The sequence below is a fragment of the Macrotis lagotis genome, chromosome X, assembly GCF_037893015.1.
Source record: "Macrotis lagotis isolate mMagLag1 chromosome X, bilby.v1.9.chrom.fasta, whole genome shotgun sequence".
Lineage (NCBI taxonomy): Eukaryota > Metazoa > Chordata > Mammalia > Peramelemorphia > Peramelidae > Macrotis > Macrotis lagotis.
Window position 1 is genome coordinate 175,108,991 of NC_133666.1, and position 26,707 is coordinate 175,135,697.

Below are 26,707 nucleotides of genomic sequence, written 5' to 3' on the forward strand. Positions count from 1 at the left end.
TGATGATACAATAAAAAACACATGTAATAAAGGGTCATAGAAAGAAACCCAAAACTAATTGGAAACTAAATAACTTAATTTTAAATGAGTAGATCAAACAACAGATCATAGAAATAATCAATAATTATATGCAAGAAAATGATAATAATGTGACAGCATACTAAAATTTATGGGTCATAGCCAAGGCAGTTTTGAGGGGAAATTTTATATCTCTAAATACTTAAATGAATAAAATAGAGAAAGAGGAACTTAATGAATTGGATATGCAACTAAAAAAGCTAGAAAAAGAACAAATTGAAGATCCTCAACTAAATTCCAAATTAGAAATTCTGAAAATCAAGGGAGAGATTAATAAAATTGAAAGCAAGGAAAAATTGATCTAATAAAATAAAGAGTTGGTTTTTTGAAAAAGTCAATAAATAGATAAACCTTTGATTAATCTGATTAAAAAAAAGAAGATAACTGACTCACCAGTATCAAAACTGAAAAAAGGTGAATTAACCACCAATGAGGAGGAAATTAAAGAGATAATTTGGAGCTACTTTGCCAAACTGTATGCCAATAAATTTGATAACTTGAATGAAATGGATGAATATTTTCAAAAATATAAACTACTCAGATTAACAGAAGAGGAAATAATATACTTAAGTAACACCATTTCAGAAAAAGAAATTGAAGAAACCATCATTAAACTCCCTAAATTTAAAGAACAATTAATTCCTATTCTTCATAAACTATTTAAAAAATAGTTCTGCCAAATTTCTTTTATGACACCAACATGGTGCTGATACCCTCACCTTGAAGAACCAAAACAGATAAAGAAAATTATGAACCAATCTCCCTAATGAGCACTGATACAAAAATCATAAATAAAATTTTAGCAGTGAGACTCCAGCAAGTTATTACTAGAATAATTCACTGTGATCAGGTGTATACACCTATATCAGGTAGGTAAGGATGGTTCAATATTAGGAAAAAAACATAATAGATGCTGAAAAAGCCATTGATAAAATACAACATCCCATTCATTCCTATTAAAAACACTAGAAAGTTTAGGGATAAATGGAGTTTTTCCTTAAAATAATAAGTAGAATCTTTCTAAAACCATCAACAAATATTATATGTAATGGGGGATAAATTAGAAACGTTTCCAGTAAGATCAGAGTTGAAAGGAAGATGTCCATTATCACTACAACTATTCAATAGTTTTAAAAATGTTAATTCTAGCAATAAAAAAAGAAAAAGAAATTGAAGGACTCAGAATTAGCCATGAGGAAGCAAAGCTTGCACTCTTTTAGGTTGGTATGATGGTATGCCTAGAGAACCTGAGAAAATCATCTTTAAAAACTCCTTGGAAAAATTAACAAATTCAGCAAAGAATCAGGATGTAAAATAAACCCACAAAAATCATCAGCTTTCCAGATATGAACAGCAAAGCCAAGAGCAAGAGATAGAAAGAAAAATTCCATTTAAAGTAACTGTAGACAACATTAAATACTTGAGAATCTACTGTATGAGCACAATTATAAAGCATTTTTCACCCAAATAAAGTCAGTTCTAAATAATTGAAAAAATGTCAATTGCTCATGGTTAGAACAAACTAGAACAATAAAAATAACACTTTTATCTAAATTAAATTACTTATTCAGTGCCATCGTAATCAAATTACCAAATAATTATTTTACTGAGCTAAGAAAAATAGTAACAAAATTAATCTGGAGCAACAAAACATCAAGAATAGCAAGGGAACTGAGGGAAAAAAAATGTAAAGGAAGGTGGCCTAGCTCTACCAGATCTAAAACTGTACTATAAAGTGGCAGCCATCAAAACTGCCTGGTACTGGTTAAGAAAAAGAGTAATGGATCAGTGAATTAGGATAGGTTCAAAAGAAACTGTAGTAAATGATTACAGCAATCTACTGTTTGACAAACCCAAAGACATTAGCTCCTGGGATAAGAACTCACTGTTTGACAAAAATTGTTCAGTAAACTGGAAAATAGTATGGCAGAAACTAGGCATAGACCCACATCTCACACCCTATACCAAAATAAAGTCAAAATTGGTACACAGATAAATTAATAAACCAGAAAATACTCTATATATCAGATCTATGGAAAGGGGGCAAATTTATGACCAAACAAGAAATAGAGTACATTATAAACTGCAAAATAAATGTTTTAATTATATTAAATTAAGTTTTTGCACTAATAAAATCAATGCTACCAAAATTAGAAGGAAAGTAAAAACCTGGCAAACAGTTTTCACAATTAGGAGTTCTGATAAAGGTGTCATTTTAAAAATATAAGGAGAATTGCATCAAATTTATAAGGTTACAAGTCATTCATTCCCCAATTGATAAATAGTCAAAGGATATGAATAGACATTTTTCACATGAAGAAATTAAAGCTATCTATCTATCTATCTATCTATCTATCTATCTATCTATCTATCTATCTATCTGTTATATATATAAAGCTATATATAATCATGAAAAATGCTCCAAATCATTATTGATTAGAGAAATGCAAATTAAAACAGCTCTCCTCACACCCATCAGATTGGCTTACATGAAAGAAAAGGAAAATTATCAATGTTGGTGAGGTTGTGAGAGAACTGGGACATTATTGCAATGCTCATGGAATTGTGAAGTGATCCAACCATCCTGGAGAACAATATGGAACTGTGCCTAAAAAGCAATAAGACTATTCATACCCTTTGATCCAGCATTTCCAATTTTAGGCCTATACGTATTTCCAAAAGAAATCATAAAAAATCATAAAACTCATAAATCATAAAAAAATTATAAAAAGTCTTACATTTCCAAATATTCATAGCAGCTTTTTTTTGTAGTGGCAAATACTTGGAAATTAAAGGAATGCCCACCAGTTGGGGGGAATGGTTAAACAAGTTATGGTACATGTATATTTTGGAATACTATTGTTCTATAAGAAAACATAAATGATCGGACTCTAGAGAAGCATGGAAGGAATTGTAGCTATCTGATGCTGAGCAAAGGAAGCAGAACCAAGAGACAATGTATACATTAACAACAGCACTGTGAGATGATCAACCCTGATGGATGCACCTGCTCTTAGCAATTCAGAGAGCTAGGACAACCCTATTAGATCAGCTATGGAAAATGTCCCCATCCAGAGGAAGAAAAACAAAACTGAACAAAACATCCTTCAGAATCTGAAGAACATTACATTCACTTTTTAAAAAGGTATTTCTTATGTATTTCTTTCCCTTAATCCTAATTCCTCATACTGAAAATGACTAATCTGTAAATATGTTTAACACAATTGTGTATGTACACTATTAACCTGACTATTCACCACTGAGTTGGGGGTGGTGGTGGGGAGGGAGGGAGGAAGGAAATTTTGTAACTTAAAAATGCATATAGGTATATGGATGAATATTTAAAAACTTTCATAGCATATATTTAGAAAAATAAAATATTAATAAAAAATAAAAATTTTAAAAAGGTGATAAAGAAGGAAAATACATTTTCCTAAAATGGACAGTAGAATAATTTCAACATTAAACATATATGCACTAAATGGTATAGCATCCAAATTCTCAGAGGACAAGCTTAATGAATTTCAGGAAGACATAGACATTCTTTATCTCATATTACTACAATTTCTTTTATACTTCTTCTATTCCACTGATCCATTTTTATGGATTTCTTAGCCTTTTGATGATTGTCACTTTATTATATAGTTTTAGGTCTGGTAAGCCTAGGCCCCCTTCCCTTACTTTTTTCCTCCTTAATTCTCTTAATTCTCAAGAAAATGAACATTTATTCTTTCAGATAATTTTGTTACTATTTTTCCTAGCACTTTAAAATGATTTTTGGTAGTTAATTGGTATGGCACTGACAAATTTAATTTAGGTAAAATTGTTGTTTTTATTATATTAGCCCCATGAGCAGTTGACATTTGCCCAATTATTTAGATTGCATTTTATTTCTGTGAAAAATGTTTTATAATTGTTTTTATATAGTTGGTGATTTTGACTTGGAGGATTGTTGTCTACAGTTGCTCTAAATGGAATTTTTCTTTCTTGACATTGGGCTTTGTTGGTAATTTATAGAAATACTGATGATGTATGTGGGTATTTTTTATATCCTACTACTTTGCTAAAGTTATTGATTGTTACAAGTAGTTTTTTAGTTGTTTTTCTAGTATTCTTTTTTTTTTTTAGGGTTTTTCAAGGCAAATGGGGTTAAGTGGCTTGCCCAAGGTCACACAGCTAGGTAATTATTGTCTGAGACTGGATTTGAACCCAGGTACTCCTGACTCCAGGGCCAGTGCTTTATCACTGCTATCACTGAGTCACCTAGCCGCCCCATAGTATTCTTTAAATATACCATCATATCATCTGCAGAGAGTGAGTGTTTTGTTTACTCATTACTTATTCTAATTCCTTTAATTTCTTTTTCTTCTGTTGTTGCTAAAACTAACTATTTCTAATACAATATTGAATAATGATGATAGTGGATATCCAGTTTTGTACCTAATCTTAATGGGAATGCTTCTAGTTATCCCTATTAGTTTGCTGATAGTTTTAGATAGATATACTTATCATTTTAAGGAAAAATCCATTTATTTCCTTGCTTTGTAATTTTTGTTTTTGTTTTTGTAAGGCTTTAGGGTTAAGTGACTTGCTCAAGGTCACACAGTTAAGTAAGCATTAAGTGTCTGAGGCTGAATTTAGACTCAGGTTCTCTTGCCTCTAGGGTCTATGTTCTATCCATTTCTTCACCAAGCTGCTCCTTAATGTTTTTAATAGGAATGGGTTCTATTTTTTTGTAAAAGGCTTTTTCAGTATCTATTATGATAATCATGTGATTTCTTTTTTGTTATTGATATGATCAATTATGCTGATTATTTTCCTAATATTGAAACATCCCTGGTATAAATCCTATCTGATCATAGTGAATTATCCTAGAGATAAATTAATATAACCTCTCCTAAAATTTTATTTAAAATTTTTGCATCAATATTTGTTATGAAGAATGGTCTATAGTTTGTTTTGGCTTTCTGGTTTAGGAATGAGTACCATATTGGTGTTGAATTAAGAGTTTGGCAGAACTACTTCTTCACCTATTTTTTCAAATAATTTATATAGAATTGGAATTAATTTTTTTTAATGTTTGGTAGAATTCAGTTTTGATTTCCCCTTTCTTAGGGTACAGCAAGTATTTCTAACACTTAAATTGTGACAGTAATAATGGGCAACTTTATTTTCTTACCCTGGATCTTATTTGAAAGGCATATAAATTTTCTCCATGACAGTTTTTTTATTGTGGTTTTTGCAGGGCAATGGGGTTAAGTGACTTGCCCAAGGTCACACAGCTAGGTAGTTATTAAGCATCTGAGCTTAGATTTGAACTCAGGTCCTCCTGACTCCAGGGCTGGTGCTCTATTCTCTGTGCCACCAAGCTACCCCCTCTCCATTACATTTAATATTCTATTTTCATTTTACATACATATTTTTACTGTATTAAGGCATTTATTTCTCTCACTAACATTTTTAATTAGTACTTTATCAATTGGGTAATATTTTCATAAATTTCACTCAGATCTTTGTATATTTGAGAAATGAGACCTAATTATCAGAGATACTTGTGGCAAAAATTTCTTTGCAGCTTTCTGCTTTCCTAATACTTTTAGTTACATTGATTTTGTTTGTGGAAAATATTTTAAATTTTATATACTCAAAATTATGCATTTTACATTTCATAGACTCTTTTTGGTCCTAAATTCTTCCCTTATCTACAAATATGACAGAGAAACTATTCTATCCTCTCTTAATTTACTTACCATATTACCCTTTAGGTGTAAATCATGTACCCATTTTGACCTTATCTGCTATTGTTTTTGTTCCTAAAATTTAGATCTTTGGGTTTATCATATACTAGATTACTGTGGTCATTTACTGTAATATAATTATAGTATTCCACTATTTAACTTATCCACCAACTCTTTCTTAGTATTGCCAGATTTTTTTATAATTATTATTTTATTAATACAGATGGAAATCTGGTGTGGCCAAGCAACCTTCTTTTGCATTTTTTTCATTGATTTTCTTAATATCCTTGAGTTTTTGTTGTTCTAGATGAATTTTGTTATTTTTTCCTTCCTCTAAAATACATTTTTGATACTTTGATTGCCATAGCACTGAATAAATAGAATTAATTTAGGTTGAATTGTCATTTTTATTATATTGCCTCAGCCTACCCATGAGCAATTGATAGATTTCTATTGTTTAAAAAATCTCTGTGTTAAGTATGATAGTTTTGTTTATATAGTTTCTGAGTTTGTCTTGGCAGATAAACTCTCAAGAATTTTATACTTTCTGCATTTGTTTCATTTATTCATTCATTTAAGTATTTTTCCAATTACATGCAGAGATTAATTTTTTATAAAATTTTCTCCCTCCCTTCCTTCTCTTCCCTCTTTCCAAGACAGCAAGCAATATGATGTACGTTATACATTTACAATCATGTTATACATTAGTCATGTTGTGAAACAAGAATCAGAAGAAGGAAGAAGGGGGGAAAAACAAAGAAAAAACAAAAATCAAATTAAAACAATTGAAAATGGTATGCTTTGAAGCTGTATTCAGATTCCATTATTCTCTCTGCATATGGATGACAGTTTCCATCACAAGTCTTCTATAATTGTTTTTGATCCACAGTATTACCAAGAAGCGCTAAGTCTTTCATAGTTGATCATCTCACAATGTTGTTAGTCTTACTGTGTACACTGTTTTCCTGGTTCTACTCACTTCTCTCATCATCAGTCTAAGTCTATCCAGAATTTTTTGAAATCTGCCAGCTTTCATTTCTTATAGAACAATAAATAGTATTCTATAATTTGTTCAGTCATTTTCCAGTTGATGGTCAACCCCTTAATTTCCAATTCTTTGCCACCGTAAAAAGAGCTGCTTTAAATATTTTTGTACATGTGAGTCCTTTTCCCTTTTTTTAATCATCTCTTTAGATACAGACCTACTAGTGGTATTGCAGGATCAGAGGGTATGCACAATTTTATAGGCCCTTGGACATAGTTCCAAATTACTCTCCAAAATGCTTAGGTCAGTTCATAATTCCACCAACAATGCATTAGTATCCCAGTTTTCCCACATCCCCTTCCTAATGATCATTTTCCTTTTCTGTCATATTAGCCAAACTGATAGCTATGAGGTGGTATGTCTTTCTCTAATTAATAGTGATTTAGAGCATTTTTTCATATGACTATAGTGTTAATTGATCCATCTGAAAACTGTTCTTATCCTTTGCCCAATTATCAGTTGGAGAATGACTTTATTCTTATAATATGACTTATTTCTCTAAATATTTAGAAAGGAGAACTTATTAGAAATACTGACTATAAAAATTGTATCTTCCAACTTTGCTGAAGTTGTTAATTATTTCAAGTGGTTTTTTACTTGAATCTCCAGAATTTTCTAAGTATAACATCATATCATCTGCAAAGGAATTATAGTTTTGTTTCTTCATTGCCTATTTAAATTCCTTTACTTTCTTCTTTTCTCTTATTATCACAGCTAATATTTCTAGTACAATATTAAAAAATAGAGATGATAATGGGCATAGTTCCTTTGCCCTTGATTATATTGGGAAGGCTTCTAGCTTATCTGCTTTATAGATAGTGCTTGCCATTGATTTTAGCTAAATATCACTTGTTTTAAGGTGAACTCCATTTATTCCTATGTTCTTGAGTATTTTTAATAGAAATGGGTATTATATTTTATCAAAAGTTTTTTCTGAGGGCAGCTAGGTGGAATAGTAGATAGAGCACCAGCCCTGGAATCAGGAGTACCTGACTTCAAATTCAGCCTCAGACACTTAATAATTACCTAGCTGTGTGACCTGGGCAAGTCACTTAACCCCATTGCTTTAAATTAAAAAAAATTTTTTTCTGCCTTTATTGAGATAATCATTTGATTTCTATTGACTTTGTTATTTATATGGTCAGTTATGCTGATTTTCCTAATATTGAACCATTCTTGCATTCCTGGTATAAATCCCATCTGGTCATAGTGTATGATCCTTGTGATATATTGCTGAAATGGTATTTTATTTAATATTGTTTGCATCAATATTCATTAGGGAAATTGGTCCATATTTTCTTTCTGTTTTCATTCTTCCTGATTTGGCTATCAGCACTGTCTTTGTGTCATAAAAGGAATTTGGTAGAACTCCTTCTTCCCCTATTCTTCAAAATAGTTTATATAATATTGGTATTAGTTGTTCTTTAAATGTTTGGTAGAATTCTCTTGTACAAACAGCTGGTCTTGGAGATTTTTCTTAGGAAGTTCATTGGTGGCATGTTCACTTTCTTTTTCCAAGATTGAATTATCTAAGTGATTTATTTTCTCTCCTCTTCATCTGGGCACTATTAATCCATTTCATTTAAGTTGCTATTTTTACTGGCATATAATTGGACAAAATAGCTCCTAACAATTGTCTTATTTTGCTCTTCATTGGTGGTGAATTCACCCCTTTCATTTTTGATACCAGTAATTTGGTTTTCTTCTTTCCTTTTCAAAATCAAATTTATTAATGGTTTATGTAATTGTTTTCCTTTCTTTCATAAAACTAGTTTTTAGTTTTTTTATTAGTTCAGTGATTTTTTTTTTTTACTTTCAATTTTAGTAATCTCTCTTTTGATGTTGGGGATTTCCAACTTGGTATTTAACTGAGGATTTTTAATTTGTTCTTTTTGTGTTTTTTTTTTAGTTACATGCCCAATCATTGAACTACTTTTTCTGTGTTTTATTGATATAGACAATTAGAGATATAAAATTTCCTCTAAGTACTATTTTGACTGAATCTTATAAATTTTGGTATGTTGAGTCATTGTCATTTTCTTATTGATATTACTGTTTCTATTATTTGTTCTTTAATCTTGTTTTTTTAGAATTGTGTGATGCTGAGAAAAACATGCTCCTTTCTATTTCCCTTTTACTTTTCTCCAGAGATCTATAATATCTAACTTTTCCAGAATTTTATTTATTTTCTTAACATCTTTCTTGTTTATTTTGGTTACATTTGAAAAATTGAGGAACCCCACTAGTATAGTTTTATTATCTATTTACTCCTTTAACTTAATCAACTTCTCATTCACTAGTTTAGATGCTTTACTATTTGGTGCATATATGTTGAGCATTAATATGACTTCATTGTCTGTGGTACCTTTCAGCAAGGTGTGGTTTCCTTCTTTATCTCTTTTAATTAGATCTATTTTTGCTTTTGCTTTGACTGAGATGATTTCAATCCCTGCTCTCTTTGTTTCAGCTGAAAGATAATAGAATAGATTCTGTTCCAGCTTACCTTTACCTTGTGTCTATCTCTCTATTTCAAATGTATTTCTTTTATTAACATATTGAAGGATTCTGTCTTTTAATCCATTCTGGTGTTCATTTCTGTTTTATGGGTAATTTCATCCCATTCACATTGATAGTTAGGATACCTAGTCATACTTCTCTCCATGTTATTTTTTGCTTGTTTCCCTCCACCCCTTACCCCCTACACTATCCTTCTTGATCACCACTTTCCTCAATAGTCTCTCCCTTTTATCAGTCTCCTCTCCTTCTATTATTCCTATTCCTTTTTGTTTCTTTAGAGTGATAAGGATTTTTTTTTATCTAATATCCAATTCTCTGTTCAATTTCTATATCCAATAGGGCACTATTCTTTTTTTGAACCAGTTTGGATGAGATTAAAGTTTAAGCTTTGTCCACTCTTTCCTCCTTCCCTCCTTCCTTTTCTTTAATATAATGGCTCTTTCATGCTTCCTTTATGTGAGATAATTTATCCTATTTAATCCCTCCTCTCTTTCTTCCATTGCAGTTTTTTAAACCTCTTTATCGTGTTTTGGGATATCATCCCAATAAAGTGACTTTATATCCACACCCTCTACTACATATACTTCTTCTGATTGCTTTTATAGTAATAAAGTTAAGTTACAAATATTATCCTGCCATATAAAAATATAAACAATTTGGCTTTATTGAATTTCTTATGTTTTCTCTTTGTTCTTTTTTGCCTTTTTATGTTTCCTTTGAGTCTTGTATTTGGATTTCAAATTTTGTATTCAGCTCATCTATTTATTAGAAATTCTTGAAAATTCTCTTTTTCATTAAATGCCAGTTTTTCCCCTGAAAGATTATATTAAGTTATGCTGAGTCGGAGATTCTTGGTTGTAATCCTAAGCTCTTTGTCTTCTGGTAATCATATTCCAAGCCCTCTGGTTTTCTAATATTGAAGCTATATGATTCTCACTGTAGTTCCATATTTGAATTATTTCCTTTTGGCGGCTTGCAATATTTACTCCTTGATCTTTGAGCTCTGGAATTTGGCTATAATGTTCTTGGGAGTTTTTCTTTACTAAGTAATGTCTTTGGTAAGTACATTTGGGAAATCATTTGATTTCTGTGATTTCTTTCTCTAAATCTATCCCAGTTGAGCCTCTTCCATAGGTAGTGGTTGTAACCATTAGAGTTAGACTGTAATAAGCAGAGGAAGTGAGTAGAATCCCCTCATTCTATTTGGAGAGATGAATTTGGGATAGGAGTAGATAGGTAGCAGGTTGCAGATTGCAGGTTGGAATTTGGAATTCTTTTTCCCATAGACATATCTATTATATGTGGTAGTTAGAGTGATATTGTTATTACAGTCTTACAGTATATTATAGTTAGCCTTGGTCTCAGATCACTTTTGCATTTAAAACAAATTATTGAGAATCTTAGCCAAAGAGTATTTATATGTGGCTTATATTAATGGTATTTGCCATTTTAAGAATTAAATGTCATAGCATTATTATGAAAATAGTTTTGACCTTCTGGCTATATTCCCTAAAAGTTTCCCAGAGATTCCTTAGGGGTCCGTAGTTCACACTTTTTTTAAAGTTTTTTTTTATTTGCAAGGCAGTGGGGTTAAGTGACTTGCCAAAGGTCACACAGATAGGTGATTGTTAAGTGTCTGAGGTTGGATTTGAACTCGGGTCCTCCTGACTTAAGGGCTAGTGCTCTATCCACTGTGCCACCTAGCTGCTCCCCCTAGTTCACACTTTTAAGAATTACTGGTTTAATATATTCTGGATAATCATCACATAGAATACTTTTATTCCCCACCCCCTTCCTTTTCCCTCATACCTTCTCCCCGCCATTATTTGAAGTGAGAAACATCAGTCACATGATTTGTAAATTGAAAACTGATTTGTAGTAATCCCTCCAAAAGTCGAATGGGTTAATAATTTAGATGGTTCCTGGAATAACATTATTAGGAATTTTATAGCAAATTTAAATCTGACATTTTAAGACTTGATGGATGAAAGGAGCAAGGAGGAAGATAGTTAATTGTTCTTCTGAAACTGATGCATTGTTTGTATCTTAAATTTCATTTAGTGTTTTTAAATTGTGGGAGTATCAGTTCACGATTTGGTTTTGTCCAGTAATGATGCATTTTGTATAAAACCTGCAAATATTTTTTCCCTAGATAATTTCATTTCTGGCTGCAGTACTACATAAAAAGGGTACACGAGAAGATATTGAAAATAATATGCCAGAGTTTTTGTTAAAGAATATGAAAAAGGAATCTTCTTCTGCTCCAAAGAAGGTAAATGTACAGAAATTCTTAACTTATTGATAGCTATATTTGTAACATAGTCAACATAAGATTTAATATTTGTCACTAGTTGTTTGATAGACTATAGCTATCTGTAGACTATTCAATATGACTTAATTTCAAGAAAGACAATATATTTTAAGATACGTTGTTATTTTTAATAATATTCATGTACTAGACTGGTATTTATTATGCATATATACTAATAGATTATAGGTAAATATAATATGTTGCTCTATAATGCTCTATAATGAGCATTTCAGCACTGCAAGTGTATTTTGCAAATGAAAGGAGGAGAATTGTTATATTTTCTTTGTTCTATTATTCATTAATTTAAATTATTTCTGAAATTCTTTGGTTCCAAAAATATTCCTCTTTCCTCACCTCCCTAACCTTTCATCTTTTGGAGCAAATAATTTTTAAAAAGGCAGAGTAAAGAGCAGTTCAGCAAAAATATCCTCACTTGCTAAATTTAATGCTATATATAGTATTCCAAATTCTTAGTTTGCAAAGAGAGAAGTTTTTTTTTTCCTTACCTGTATTAAGCTTTGTTAACATAGTTGCAGTGTTCAGTTCTGTTTTTCTTGCCAATTTCATTGTTGTAGTCATTGTATATTTTGTTTATTTTTACTCTGATCAGTTCATGTAAATCTTGCTAGGATTTTCTAAAATTCTTCATCCTCATCAGTTCTCATGTACCATAGTTTAACTATCAGTTATATTTTATATAACATTAGATTGTAGATATTTTTATTTAAATGATTTCATGATATTAAAATTGAGTGAATAAATTAGGTGTAGTAAATATTTAATAACAAATTCCAATGCAAAGAACATTGAAAAAACTCAAAGGACAACCATCCTGGACTCAAAGTTTTTCCTGCCTATAATGCTGCAGGTTCTGTGTACTGCAATTAGGGAATTGTTGTCAATGGAGGGCACATAGGAAGATAACCAAAATCGTGAAAGACATAGGAGGATTGGTTGATGAAAGTGGAGATGTTTAAAAATGGAGAAGAGATTTTTGTGGGGAAGATGTAATAATTATCTTCAGATATTTGAAGGGGTGACCCAAGGAAGAAGAATTACTGCTTGTCTTCATTTATTAATCAGCTGCTATTAAGGGACTACTTATATTTTACAAATATTATTTCATTCTATCCTCACAACAAATCTGTAACAGGAGCTATTAATTGCCTAATCATAATAACTTTGTTAACAAAAAACAACCTTTAACTATTATTATATTAACAATCTGATAATAGCTATTTTATAGTTGAGAAAACTGAAGTGGGCAGAAGCTTAAATAAACTTGCTCAGGAAGTCAGTGTCTAAGATGGATTTGAACTTGGGTCTTTCTGACTGTGGGCCTGGCATTCTCCCCATCTAGCTGCTTCAAGTAGTAATGAAAGTAAGGGACAGAGGGGTATGGTAAGGGAAGGAACTTGTTAAAAACTAGAAAAATAGATCAGTGGAAGAGACTAGATAGGGAAATGTGAAAAATAACTCATTATTTCAGTTTTAATAAAGATTGCATCATTTACTTTAGAAAGATTCCCTGTTTGATAAAAATTGCTGAGAAAATTGGAAAACATGTTAAAATTAGACTTAGAGGAACATTTTAAGCCTTCTAATACCTTTATAAGGTGAAAATGAATTTGTAAATCTACTGTATAGTAGAAATCATTTCATAATTAATTTAAAACACTTTTATATAAATAAAATCAACCATGATAAGAAGGAAAATTTTAAAAAAGTGCCCATTGACTTATAAGTAAGAATGAAATACACAGAGAAGAAAAAAAACAAGGAGGATGAGTCATAAAGGTATAACTGAGCTAATGTGCTGTGATTTTTGACAAAATTTTGTATCAAATATCTCTTCTGTAGATAATCTCTATGTGGAGATAAGTACATGTAAATGCAGATATCACATGTGTGTATATATATATGTACACATACATATATATATATATATTGCTCACATAAACACATACATATTCATATTAGTATATATAAAATTGATATAAATATATAAGACCAAGAACAATTCCATGAAGGGTAAGTGATTAAGTAAAAGATAAGAACAAGTAGTTTTCAAAAGAATTACAAACTTAACAACCATATAGAATGTTGTTCTAGATCATTGATAATAAGAATTATGCAAATCAAAATAACTGTTTTATCTTAAATAAAATTGACTCACAAAAGAGAGATTATCATCTCTCTTCCATTTTTGTGAAGACATAGTAATAGGAATGTCTCATACTACATTTGGTATTGGTTGATCTATTGGTTACGTCTTTTGCATCTCCCCCCACCCCCTCCGTTTAATTCTTTGCTAAAAGAGAAGGGTTCTAGTTTAGGAGCAAGTTATATTGAGAGATTATGATGTTATAAAAACAAATTATATCAATAAAATTTTTAAATGACATGTTTGCCTCTGAAACATTTAGAAATAAGAAATAGGGTTTTATCAGCATTTAGGGATCAATTACTTTTGCTTAAGTTAAAAAATTAGATCACGTATTTATGCAACAGGTATAGTTATAAAGATCTTATAAAAATTAACTTTAGGACTTATTGTAAACAAAATCTTTATTGCAATAAATTATACATTATAAATTAAGGAATGGTGATTTGGAATATGTGTGTATGAGATATGATACATCTCTATGTGCATTTGAGAACTTTTCAAGTGTGAATAAATCATCTGAGAATGTATGAAATAGATGTTTTGTGCCAAGAATAAATTCCTAAAGTAAAAAGACATGAAGTATGCCTTTCACATATTGATACTTGGAAAAGTTCCTAAGATTGAGGCCCTTCACTTTGGTATTGGAGTTCAGTGGTCATGAAAATGTAAAATAGTAAATTCATTTTAAAATTCTCATTTGTGTCTTAAATATCAGTCCCTTAAGGTTTTCAAGCATATTTTTCAGCAATAAAGTAAGAGGAAGACTGGTTTAACACTTTTGAGGGAAGGCAAGTAGCATTTGTAGGAATGCAAACCATGGTTGAAAAGAAATCTTTTGAAAATATTTGGTATGAAATTTTTGTTGATTGAAAATTTGAAATGGATCTCCTTATATTTTTAATGCTAGAACAAAACTTGCATTACTCTTTCTGAAATGAAAAAATTAACATCATTGACTCTATTTTAAGTTTATTGATATAATAAAGGTGAATATGAGTAGGAGTGCAATATTGTAGACTTCCCAGAGATGGAAAGTAAACATGCAAGATCATAATCAGTGATCTAGGTTTTTATCTCCTAAAAATAATGTTTATGATTTTCCAAAGTTTAACTCTATATTTACCAAACAGACTTGTACTTCCAAGTACAGTCACTGCTGTTTTGTTCCTGCCTCAGCCCATTTAATCACTTTTTAAACTGTCATCTTGCCTGTTTTTCCATTCTGTTTAGTTATATGACACTCATTTACTATCAATACTCATTCTTTTGTGAATGTTTTATCCTATAAATTTATCACTTTCCTACAAATTCAACACACTTGTGTACCACAACCTATTATTTATGTATTTTCTTGTGAAATCTCATTTATTAATAGTAGCTAACAGTTTTAAATTATTTTGAGATTTTCAGAGCATTTTACATGCATTTTTTTCTTTAGATCCTTTTAACAACCATGTGAGGTAGATTACTAAATGTATTCCTATCATTATTTTACAGATTTAGAAAGAATCTAAAAGGTTTAAGTGAATTGTCCATGGTCACACAACTGATGTGCCAAAGGCAATATTTGATTTCAAATTTCTTTTCTGATGCCACATCTAATACTCCTTCAACTACTGCCTATTCCCTTTCAAATCATCATTCAGTTCTTATGTTATTTTAAACTTTTCATTCATGTAATTGCTATCTAAGAAACATTTCATAGAATAATAAGATTTAGAAATGGAAGGAAGCTTTGAGATCTCTTAGTGTGTACATAAAAAAGTTGAGACCAAAATAGCAACATAAAATTCATGTGTTTTGCTTTCTTTGGGTCTGAAAGAATGCTAGTTTTGTAAAACCTTCCTGGGAGATACATATATACTAAATTCATTGAACTTTCCTAATCAAGATATTTTTTCAAGGCATATCATTTATGTCATTGTTAATTAAAATAGAGCTTCTTTGTCTGAAAATCCATGGACTCCTAAGGGATTTGTGCAAAAACTTCAGTGAATATGTGAATTTGGGTGGGGAATGAATACATATATACATATATATATATATATATATATATATATATATATACACACACACATATATATACATATATATTTATATACACACATACATATGTGCACATAGATATAAAATATCTATGTTCACTCATATCTAAGTGAAATTTATATTTCATTCAGTTAAGAAGGTAGGCAACAAGGTTATTCTAAGAAGGGGTCCACAGTCTTCATCAGTTTCTCTCTGATATAAAACACAAAAGAGGTTAGGACCCCCTATATAAATGCTATATTTAAAGAGGATTCTAACTAAAAGTGTGTTTTTCTTTGAAGACCTGCCAACTTTCAATTAAGTCTAATGTGGCTTAAAAGAAAGAAAATTAGGTGAAGAATATTTAATTTCCATTCTTCATAAGCTTTGGTACCTTTGGTTGATGAGTTTTTACTTGATGGGATTTTAATTTTGTTTACAAGTCGTTTTAAGCAATGTATATTTTTAATAAATTAACATTAGAAGCCGACTCTAACTTTTTAAAAAAAATCATTTCAATAGTTATTGAGTTGGGAAAGACTATCAGTTGATGTCATTTACTTAGAAAAAGATTGTTAAAATAAAATATTTAAATAAGATGTTCATACTATACCAGAAAGCACTTTCTCTCTTCTTTTTTCTTTATAATTAAATTTCCATAATCATTCTGTCTTACTTTACTGTAAAATCAAATTAATCAAATTACTAAACTTTTAAATTTGTCCTGCATGATTTTTAAGTACTAATAATGTTAGCAACCCCCCAAAAGTTCCAAAATATTGTTTCCATCTCAGAAATTAAAATCCTTTTGGACTCTTGGGGCTAATGCTACTAGGTACTTTCAGATTAATGGGGAACTTTTTATTATGGCTTCCAAAATTTACATCTGTCAACTTTGTTGCTCAGATTGAATTTGGATATAATATTTTTGATCATAATAGCTATTTTTTACATATTTGATCCTTCCAGGACCCTCTTAGGCAGATACTCAAAAATTATCTTTAGTTTATGAATGAGGAACTGAGGCATAGAAATTTAGTGACTCATCCAAAGTCATTAACCTCACATAATTCTCTTCTGTGTGCCACAAAGGGTTCTGTGTCTAAGGAATTTTGGGAACATCTTTGGACCAACACAAAAAATATATTTAGTAGTAAACAACCTAAAGTAATTTGATAATGAAATGAAAAGAAAGAACTATCATTGATTTAGTTGGTATCTTCTTCAGCAAATTCTCCCCTTACCCACTTTCTTGGGGAGGTGGAAGAGATACATTTTAATAAACATTATCCAATCTCACCCTTTTGGAATAGAGGTGATCTTATCAGTGGCTAGTGAAATTCTTGATTCTGGCAATCATTGCTGTAACTATTCCTTCCAAATTTGGGTTGTCTGAAAATTTGATAAGCTTGTTTTCTATATAATCAATTAAGTTAAAACAATCAGAGTCTAGTCCAGAACCTAGCAACATTTTAGTAAAGTAGTATTCATCCTTCCTTTTGAAGCAGACCATTTGGGTTTGTAGGGAAACAGGTACCCTCAAATTACTGTTGGAATTGTTAACTGTAATAGTTTGTATGTATTCTCTGGGTCCTGCTTTTTTCACTTAAAATTATTTTCTAAAAGGCTGTACTCTTTACCATAATTACATTATAACATATATTAAGATTACATTATCTTATTAATTTAAGTTGATTTCTTTTTATACTTAAGAATATACTTATTATAAATATCTCAGTTGATAGGTTTTCCTTTTTAGTACCATTTTGAGTTTTTCAAAAATGGAATTATTGTATCAGAAAGTATGAATATAATTCTAACTTTTGCTGCTAAATTGACTTCTAAAAAGATTTAGCAGTTTTCAATTACTTCAAACTGTATGAGAATACATATATATATATATATATCTGTTCATTAAATAATTGAATATTATTTAAAATTATTTTACTAGTTTTATGGATTATTATGGTATTTGAAAGTTATAGCTTATAAAATTGAGCTTTTTAAAGTGATTATTGATTCATGTTTCTTTTGTAAATTGTTTTTGTATCTATTGATTTTTTTGGGGGGAAATGTTATTTTTGAATCTTTATTAGCAGTTCCTTATGTATTTTGTCAGATTTTTCTCTTATTCATTAAAAGTATATTGGTTTTGTTATATGAAAATATTTATTTTTATATAATTAACTCATTGATATCTGAGATCTCTCTATATTGTTTCGTTGATTTGTCAGCAAGGCAAATTGGAAAAAGAGAGGTTAAACATGGACCTCTGGTTTTTTTTTAAGATTTTTTTTTTTGAATTTTACATGGACCTCTTTTTCCCCTAATCTTGCTTCCCTACCCCTACCCCTCACAGAAAGGCAGTCTGTTAGTCTTTACATTGTTTCCATGGTATATATTGATCTAAGTTGAATGTGATGAGAGAGAAATCATATCCTTAAGGAAGAAACATAAAGTATAAGAGATAGCAAAATTACATAGTAAGATAATGGTTTTTTTTTTAATTAAAGGTAAATAGTCTTTGGTCTTTGTACAAACTCCACAATTCTTTCTGTGGATACAAATGGTATTTTCCATCACAGATAGCCCAAAATTGTCCCTGATTGTTGCACTGATGGAATGAGCAAGTCCATCAAGGCTGATCATTACCTCCACATTGCTGTTAAGGTATACAGTGTTCTTCTGGTTCTGCTCATCTTGCTCAGCATCAGTTCATGCAAATCCTTCCAGGCTTCCCTGAGTTCCCATCCCTCCTGGTTTCTGATAGAACAATAGTGTTCCATGACATGCATATTACACAGTTTAAGTCATTTGAAGGATATTCACTTAATTTCCAATTCTTTGCCACCACAAACAGGGCTGCTGTGAATATTTTTGTACAAATGATGCTTTTACCTTTTTTCATAATCTCTTCAGGGTATAGACCCAGTAGTGGTATTGCTGGATCAAAGTGTATGCATAATTCCAGATTGCTCTCCCAAAAGTTTGCATGAGTTCACAGCTCCAGTAACAACGTATTAGTCATGGACCTCTGTTTCTGACCCTTATTAGCTAATAAATTAATTAGCCATTCTCTTGGCTCATCAGTCAAATGGAGATAATTATGTATGTATCAATTCCTTCTCAGAGTTGATATGAGATTCAAATAAGATAATGAATATAAAGTGCTTTCCAGCTTTAAGGTAAGACAAACATCAATATTATTACTAGTGTCATCCTAGCACATAATATCTATTTAATAAATACTATTTGGATTGCTATTATTAATATTATCATCATTATCATCTTCATCATTATTTCATTATTCTCCTGTATGACAAAAACTAGACATAGACTCATATCTCACACCCTATACCAAAATAAGGTCAAAATGGGTACAGGATTTAGATATTAAAGGGCAATTCAAAAGACCCATGAACAGACCTAGATATATTTTGTGTCAGATCTATGGAAAGGGGAGAAATGTATAACCAAACAAGAAATAAGAGTACATTATAAATTGCCAAATTAATGATTTTGATTATATTAAAATAAAAAGACTTTGCAATAATAAAACCAATGCTGCCAAGATTAGGAGGAAAAAAAAGAAAGTTGGGAAACAAATGTTCATAGTTAGGGTTTCTGAAATATATAGAGAATTGAATCAAATTTATAAGATTAAAAGTCATTTTCCAGTTAATAAATGATCAAAGGATATGAACAGGCAGATTTCAAAAGAAGAAATTAAAGTTATATATAATCATATGAAAAAATGCTCCAATCATTATTGATTAGAGAAATGCAAATTAAAAGTTATGAGGTTCTACCTCACATCTATCAGATTGGCTACGATGACAAAAAGAGAAATAATCAGTGTTGGAGAGGTTGTGGGAATATTGAGACATTAATGCATTGTTGGTAGAGTTGTGAATTGATCTAGTCATTCTGGAGAGCAATATGGAACTATGCCCAAAGAGAAACAAAATTTATCATACCCTTTGACCCAGAAAAATCAATACTAGGTAGAAATTCCAGTAGACATCATAAAAAATGAGAAAAGTCCCTCATATTCCAAAATGTTTTTTTGTAGTGGTAAAGAATTGGAAATTGTGGGGATGCCCAACGATTGGGGAATGGCTAAACAAGTTTATGATATATAAATGTTATGGAATACTTTTGTTCTATAAGAAACCAAAAATAGTCAGACTCTAGAGAACCATGGAAAGAATTATAGCAAATGATGCTGAGTGAAGGGAATAGAACCAAGAGAGCATTGCATGTATTAGCAACATTATGAGTTGTTCAGTTTTGATGGATGCTGCACCTCTCAGCAGTTCAGAGAGCTAGGACAACCCTTGGAGACTTGTTATGGACAACACCATCCACATCTGAATGAAGGAAAACAAAACAAAACAAAAAACAAACTACAGGATCTGATTGTACACTCCTTTGTTTTTCCTTCGTATCCCATGGTTTTCTTTCTTTTCCCTTAATACTAATTCCTTATACATAAAATGACTAATATTTAAATATATTAAACACAAATGTACATGTACAATGTTCACTAGACTGTTTGCTACTGAGGGGAGGGGTCTGGGAAGGGAGGGTGGAAGAAAATTATGTAATATAAATATGCATGAATGTTGAAAAACTTTCTTAATATGTAATTGGAAAAATAAAATAAAATATAAATAAAAAAGTAGTTGACATAGGAATGAATGGTACTAACTCTTGAAAAGTATTATTGATTTTTGGTCATCAGTCATTTTCTCATAACAGTGAAGAATGTTCAGCATTTTAACCTCCAGGACAATATAATGTGGTTTTGTTTTTTAACAAAATAAGTCAATCCATTTAAGGATGATGTAGATTTCTTACCTTCCAAAAAAAAATAGGATATTTACTGCTTTTGCCAGTGATTTTTTGTCTTGTCAGAATTTAGTCCATTGAAAAAAATTTTGGGGGGTGTAATATAGCATGAGATAGCATATCTAAAACAGTATCCCAGATACTGTAAAAGATACAATAAAAATAAAAGTTTTTGTCCTTAAGGATTTGATAACCACATTCAGTGGTGTTTCAGGAAAGTATGTGAAGATTCAATTTCAAATTCTAGATATAACTGGTCAGAGGTGGTAATATTAAATAAAGTGAGATATCTGGTGGACCCAGTCAGCTTCATTTACTATTACACCTTTATATATTTCAATCTTTAAATTATCCTCTGATGTTAAAGAGCAAACAAAGTCTTAGCTTTTGCTGGATTTTTGGCAAAGAGGCAGTACCTTTGGAAGGTGATAATGGGATATGTAATTTTAGCATAATTTTGAGGAGGAAAGCTTTAAGGCATTACTATGTAATATAGAAAGTGGATCCAGACTGAGTCTTCCAGAGCCAGGATGACTCTTAAGGGTTTCCTAGAATGTTTGGAAGTGTCTTTCCCTAATACCTTTACCTAATTCAATTTGAACCTCCATTATGATGTTTTCTGCTTTATGTTAACTTTCAGCGTGAATATCTCAGTTTCTTCTAAAAAGTATTAAAATTAACATTTATTAGCTTCTAACCAATTAACCTTCAGCCCAGTAACTGAATGAATCTTTTCCTATTCTATCCCTCAGAGTTTTAATGCTAAAGTGAGACTCTGCAAAAAAAAAAAAAGGACTCTATTTCTAGATTTTGGATAGTTCATTGTACTATACTTTTCCAGATGATATGTGGATTTCAGATAGGGAGGGATTGTGACCTCTCCTTTTATAGCATTGTCTCATCTCTCATCTGAAAGCAGTCAGATCAAAAGCAACAAACTTAGGCTGACTAGTGGCTTTTGAAATAACACTAATTATAGTCAGAGAGGCTCCTCTTTACCATGGGATTAGTGGATTGGAAACAGAATAGTTTGTACATGCTCCAAATCTTTCTATGGCAAATCCACTTCTCTTTGTCATGTCTTTCTGGAAGTAGGCTTCCTGGCCTCCTCCATATCTAGGATTGCATCAGCTGAATATGCTGATATTCACTTACTAACCAGGCACCTACAGTAAATATTTTAAATTTAAGTAAAGATTGAAAAATAAAATGAATTCAAAATATGGGGTGCTAGTAGTTTATATAAAGGGAGAGTATGAAAGATAGTAAGACATTGAAGCCTAAGGAATTGCTCTTTTTACAGTTCATTTAAGTTTAACATTAGGCTAACAAAGAATTTTATTATTAAAAATAGTAATTAAATGCATTAATCAATATCTGGTTGTGAACTGTGAGAACTCTGAATATTTAGATTAGCTTTTCCAGGAAAGAGGTAGTAACTCCATTCTACCTGGTCTATATTTTCACCTGATTGTTTAGCTCTTTTTATCATGGTTTCTGCTCAATATGTATGACAGCTATATCTGTACATACCTAATTTAGAAGAGCAATGTGATTATGGCATTTCTAGGGCTTTTGAGATAGTCATTTATTATTTCTATGGGGTTTTTTTTGATATATTTTGAATTTGTCTTTTTTTTTCTTAAAAATAAGTAGTTTAGGAGTAGCTAGGTGGTGCAATGGATAGAGCACCAGCCCTGGAGTCAGGAGAACCTGAGTTCAAATTTGACTTCAGACACTTAATAATTACCTAGCTGTGTAACCTTGAGCAAGTGACTTAAGCCCTTTGCCTTAAATAAAATACAATAACATAAAATAAAATACATTTTTTTGGAAAGATTTTATTTTTTTTGAGTTTTACAATTTTTTCCCCTATTCCCTCTCCCTACTCCCCACAGAATACAGTCTGTTAGTCTTTACATTGTTTCCATGGTATATATTGATCTAAGTTGAATGTGATGAGAGAGAAATCATATCCTTAAGGAAGAAGCATAAGTATAAGAGATAGCAAAATTACGTCTTTGTTCAAACTCCACAATTTTTTCTCTGGATACAGATAGTATTCTCCATCACAGATAGCCCCAAATTGTCCCTGATTGTTGTACTGATGGAATGAGCAAGTCCATCAAGGCTGATCATCACCCCCATGTTACTGTTAGGGTGTACAGTGTTTTTCTGGTTCTGCTCATCTTGGTCAGCATCAGTTCATGCAAATCCCTCCAGGCTTACCTGAATTCCCATCCCTCCTGCTTTCTAATAGAACAATAGTGTTCCATGACATACATATTCCATACAGTTTGTTAAGCCATTCCCCAATTGAAGGATATTCATTTAATTTCCAATGCTTTGCCACCACAAACAGGGCCGCTGTGAATATTTTTGTACAAGTGATGTTTTTACCGTTTTTCATAATCTCTTTGGGGTATAGACCTAGTAGTGGTATTGCACATTTTCGTTGCCCTTTGGGCGTAGTTGCAAATAGCTCTGCAGAAGGGTTGGATGAGTTCACAGCTCTACCAACAGTGTAATAATGTCCCAGATTTCCCACAATCCTTCCAACACTAGTGGATCATTGTACTTTCTGGTCATATTGGCTAGTTTGAGAGGTGTGAAAATAATTTTTTTTTTAGTTTTTGCAAGGCAGTGGGGTTAAGTGGCTTGCCCGTTGCCACACAACTAGGTAATTATTAAGTGTCCAAGATGGAATTTGAACTCAGACTCCCCTGACTCCAGGGCCGGTGCTCTATCCACTGTGCCACCTAGCCGCCCCGAAAATAATTTTTTTTTAAAAAAATAGTTTGTGGGCATAATTAATTCACTTAACTTCTCCTAGTCTGTTTTTTTCTCATTTGGAAAATAGAAATAATACCTGTTGTACTTCATACTGCTATTATAAGACTCAAATACATTGAGTGCTTTACAAACCTTAATTCACTAGACTTAACTGTATTCAGTAATTCATATATCATAGAACTTTTTCAACATTTCCATATGTTACTAGTTGTCTTTCAGGTATGTTTTTAATCAGTTTGTTTCTGTTTTTTCTCTTTAACTTAAGGAATGATTAATATGGTCATTATTATTAGCAGTTAAGTGTCCTCATGTTTTGTGCATTTCTAGATAATATGGAAAAACATAGTCCTTACTTTATTGGAAGAAATATCTTTTGAAATGAACCATCTTCCCTTTACAAGCCACATACATAATTGAATTTTATTATCATTCATGGTCCCTTGCCAGATGGATGAAATTCAGAGAGATCCCTATGAGATTATTTCTCTTGGCTTTTGTAAGGCAGTACAATTGTGTTTGGCTTGGGGTAGAACTGAGTAGAAGGTTTCAGCTCTCAGGCTGTCAGACTTACTGTTAAAAGTACAAGTTAAAAGCCACACTTCTAGTTTTGGCTTTCCATTAGCTTTAGCTAGGACACAAAGATATTTTTAAAAAATGTTTACCTTATCTCTATCTTTAGTAATATAAATCCTTGGATGGGGATTAAGTAAATGTTTACAGAAAACTTTGGGAGCCTTTCATTTTTATTTTTAAATATATTTCATTGTTATCTATTATTTTTTCACATCATCAGAATTTCTTCCCATGCCCCTACCCTAAATAATATTTTTAGATAAAAAAGGAAGAACAGAAGAAATTAGCAAAACCAATCAGTATATTGAAAAAAAATTAAAATATGCAATTTTCCTCATTTTTGAACCTCCTGGCTCTGCAAAGGAGTTAACTAGGAGTGTTTCTCATAATTCTCCTTTGTGGCCATGTGATTATTTGCAGTTTTGTACCTTTGACTTTGATTGTTTTGTCATTCTTTAAATTTACATTGCTATAGGGGCTGCTAGAGAGGCGCAGTAGATAAGAGCACTGGCCCTGGAATCAGGAGTACCTGAGTTCAAATCCGGCCTCAGACACTTAATAATTACCTAGCTGTGTGGCCTTGGGCAAGCCACTTAACCTCATTGCCTTGCAAAAACCTAAAAAAAAATTTTACATTGCTATAGATATTTTCTATATTATTTTCTTGACTGCTTATTTCAAGTTGTATCAGTTCAATAAATCTTTCCATTCTTCTCTGTATTCATCATATTTGTTTCTACATGGTAATTAATATTCTTTTCATTTGTGTATTACATTTCTTTTAGCCATTCCCCAACTGATTAGCATTTACTTTGTAAATTCTTTGCTTCCACAAAAAAACTGCTATAAATATTTTGGTATATATGGGACTTTTTTTAGGTGAAGTCAACTAGTATTTATTAAGTTTCCAGTACTATGCTTAGCACTGGGGGATACAAAGAAAGGCAAAGAAAACACTCCCACCTGCAGACAACTATTTATGGACAAATAGATTCAAGATGATTGGGTGATCTGAGTAAGGAACACTGGGAAAGGTTTTTTGCAGAAAGTGATAACTGAGATAGAGACACTGATGAGTACAAAGGCAATTACAGGCAAAGGGGTCATCTGGTAGAAACACTCAGAGTTGGGAAATGGAGTGTTGTGTGCAAGGAAAAGCAAGAAAGTCAGTGTCACTGGATGGCAGTGTGTATGGAAGGATGAATGGTGGAAGGAGCCTAGAGAAGCTGGCTTAGGAAGGTCTTTAACAGCTAAACTGAAATTTTAAATATCTGATCCTGGGAGATATAAGAGATTCCCTGGGTCATAGTGTAGTCACTTGACTTATAGTGCAATTCAAAAGAGGCATAATGTCTCTGTTTATGTTATCATAATCCTCCAACATTGACTATATTTACCTTTTTGTAATCTTAGCTAGTTTGTAGGCCATGAGGTGTATATCTAGTTATCTTATTGTTAGTGATTTGGAGCATTTTAAAAAATATTTGAGAATAGTTTACACTGTTATTTCTATTGTAAACCATCTTCTGTTAAATTGTAGGATGGTTTTTGTTCTTAAAACTGTTAATTTCTTCTATTTTCATTTTTATATTTCAAAAATAATTTATTAATCTCTTGTTTTTACATCATAGTCTTTTCTGAATATTCATCCATTACATTCCTTATTGAATCTTCCTTTGTAACAAAGAAAAAAGTTAAGCAAAAACCACTTATATATGGACTATGTCTGATAATGTAAGGATTTATTTTTATTTTTAACAAAAGAGTATAATTTAATGTTTGAGATAGTTAAAGGCAGAGGAACAAATGATATAGCTTGGGTACATCCTTTAACTCAGTTTACTGTTACTACCAACTAAACAATCTTCACTTGTCCTTGTGAAAATTTCCTTACTGCTTTGTCTCTTACACTAAATTATTCTACTCTTATCAATAGGAGCTAAGTTCATTATTTGTTCTTTGGGACCAAGATTGTTTATTTTGGTTACTCAGGGTTTGGCTTCTCTTAGTTTCCTTTAATTTGTGTCATTATGCGTATGTATATTCTTTTGATTCATTTTTACTTCACTGTATCAGTTTATAATGTACTTTTTACTTTCATTACTTTCATTGATATTACATTATATTCATCTTAATAGTTTCATTCAGTTAATTGATTTATCAGTAAGTATATATCATTCTCACACTGTGGACCAGAGATAAACCTGATTTGTATGGGTTTCATTGAGGAGATGGGCTTAGTGTCATCTTAGTTCCTCTTCTATTATAGCATCATAATAATAGGATTAGTGCTAAAGTGATAGGATCAGTACTAAGAAGACCACTCTCTTCTGCAGGCTATTGCTCACTTACCCAAAAGTTAAGCAAGATTAAAAAGTGGGGTCATCAGGCTGATACTGCATTAGTGTCCCATCTATTGAAACAAGAACTCACAATTCATCAAAAAGGGGAACCTGGGGAACCTGGGGAACCTGGAAAGTAGAAAGGCAGAAACTAGGTATTAGCCATCATCTTGCAGTGTTTACTAAGTTAAGTTCCAAATAGATATATGATTTAGATTAAGTGAATCATAAGGGAATTAGTGAATCAAAAAAGTTACTTATTATCTC

General features: G+C 31.3%; 1 protein-coding gene across 3 annotated transcripts in view; it reads left to right on the forward strand.

The window, feature by feature from the left end:
• ERCC6L2 (ERCC excision repair 6 like 2) overlaps positions 1 to 26,707 on the forward strand; it is a 151,852-nt gene that overhangs the window by 15,051 nt on the left and 110,094 nt on the right. For all 3 annotated transcript variants that reach the window (XM_074202816.1, XM_074202818.1, XM_074202819.1), the window contains exon 3: positions 11,531 to 11,650. In XM_074202816.1, coding sequence (XP_074058917.1) covers positions 11,531 to 11,650 — 120 coding nt within the window. The remainder of the gene's footprint in view (positions 1 to 11,530; positions 11,651 to 26,707) is intronic.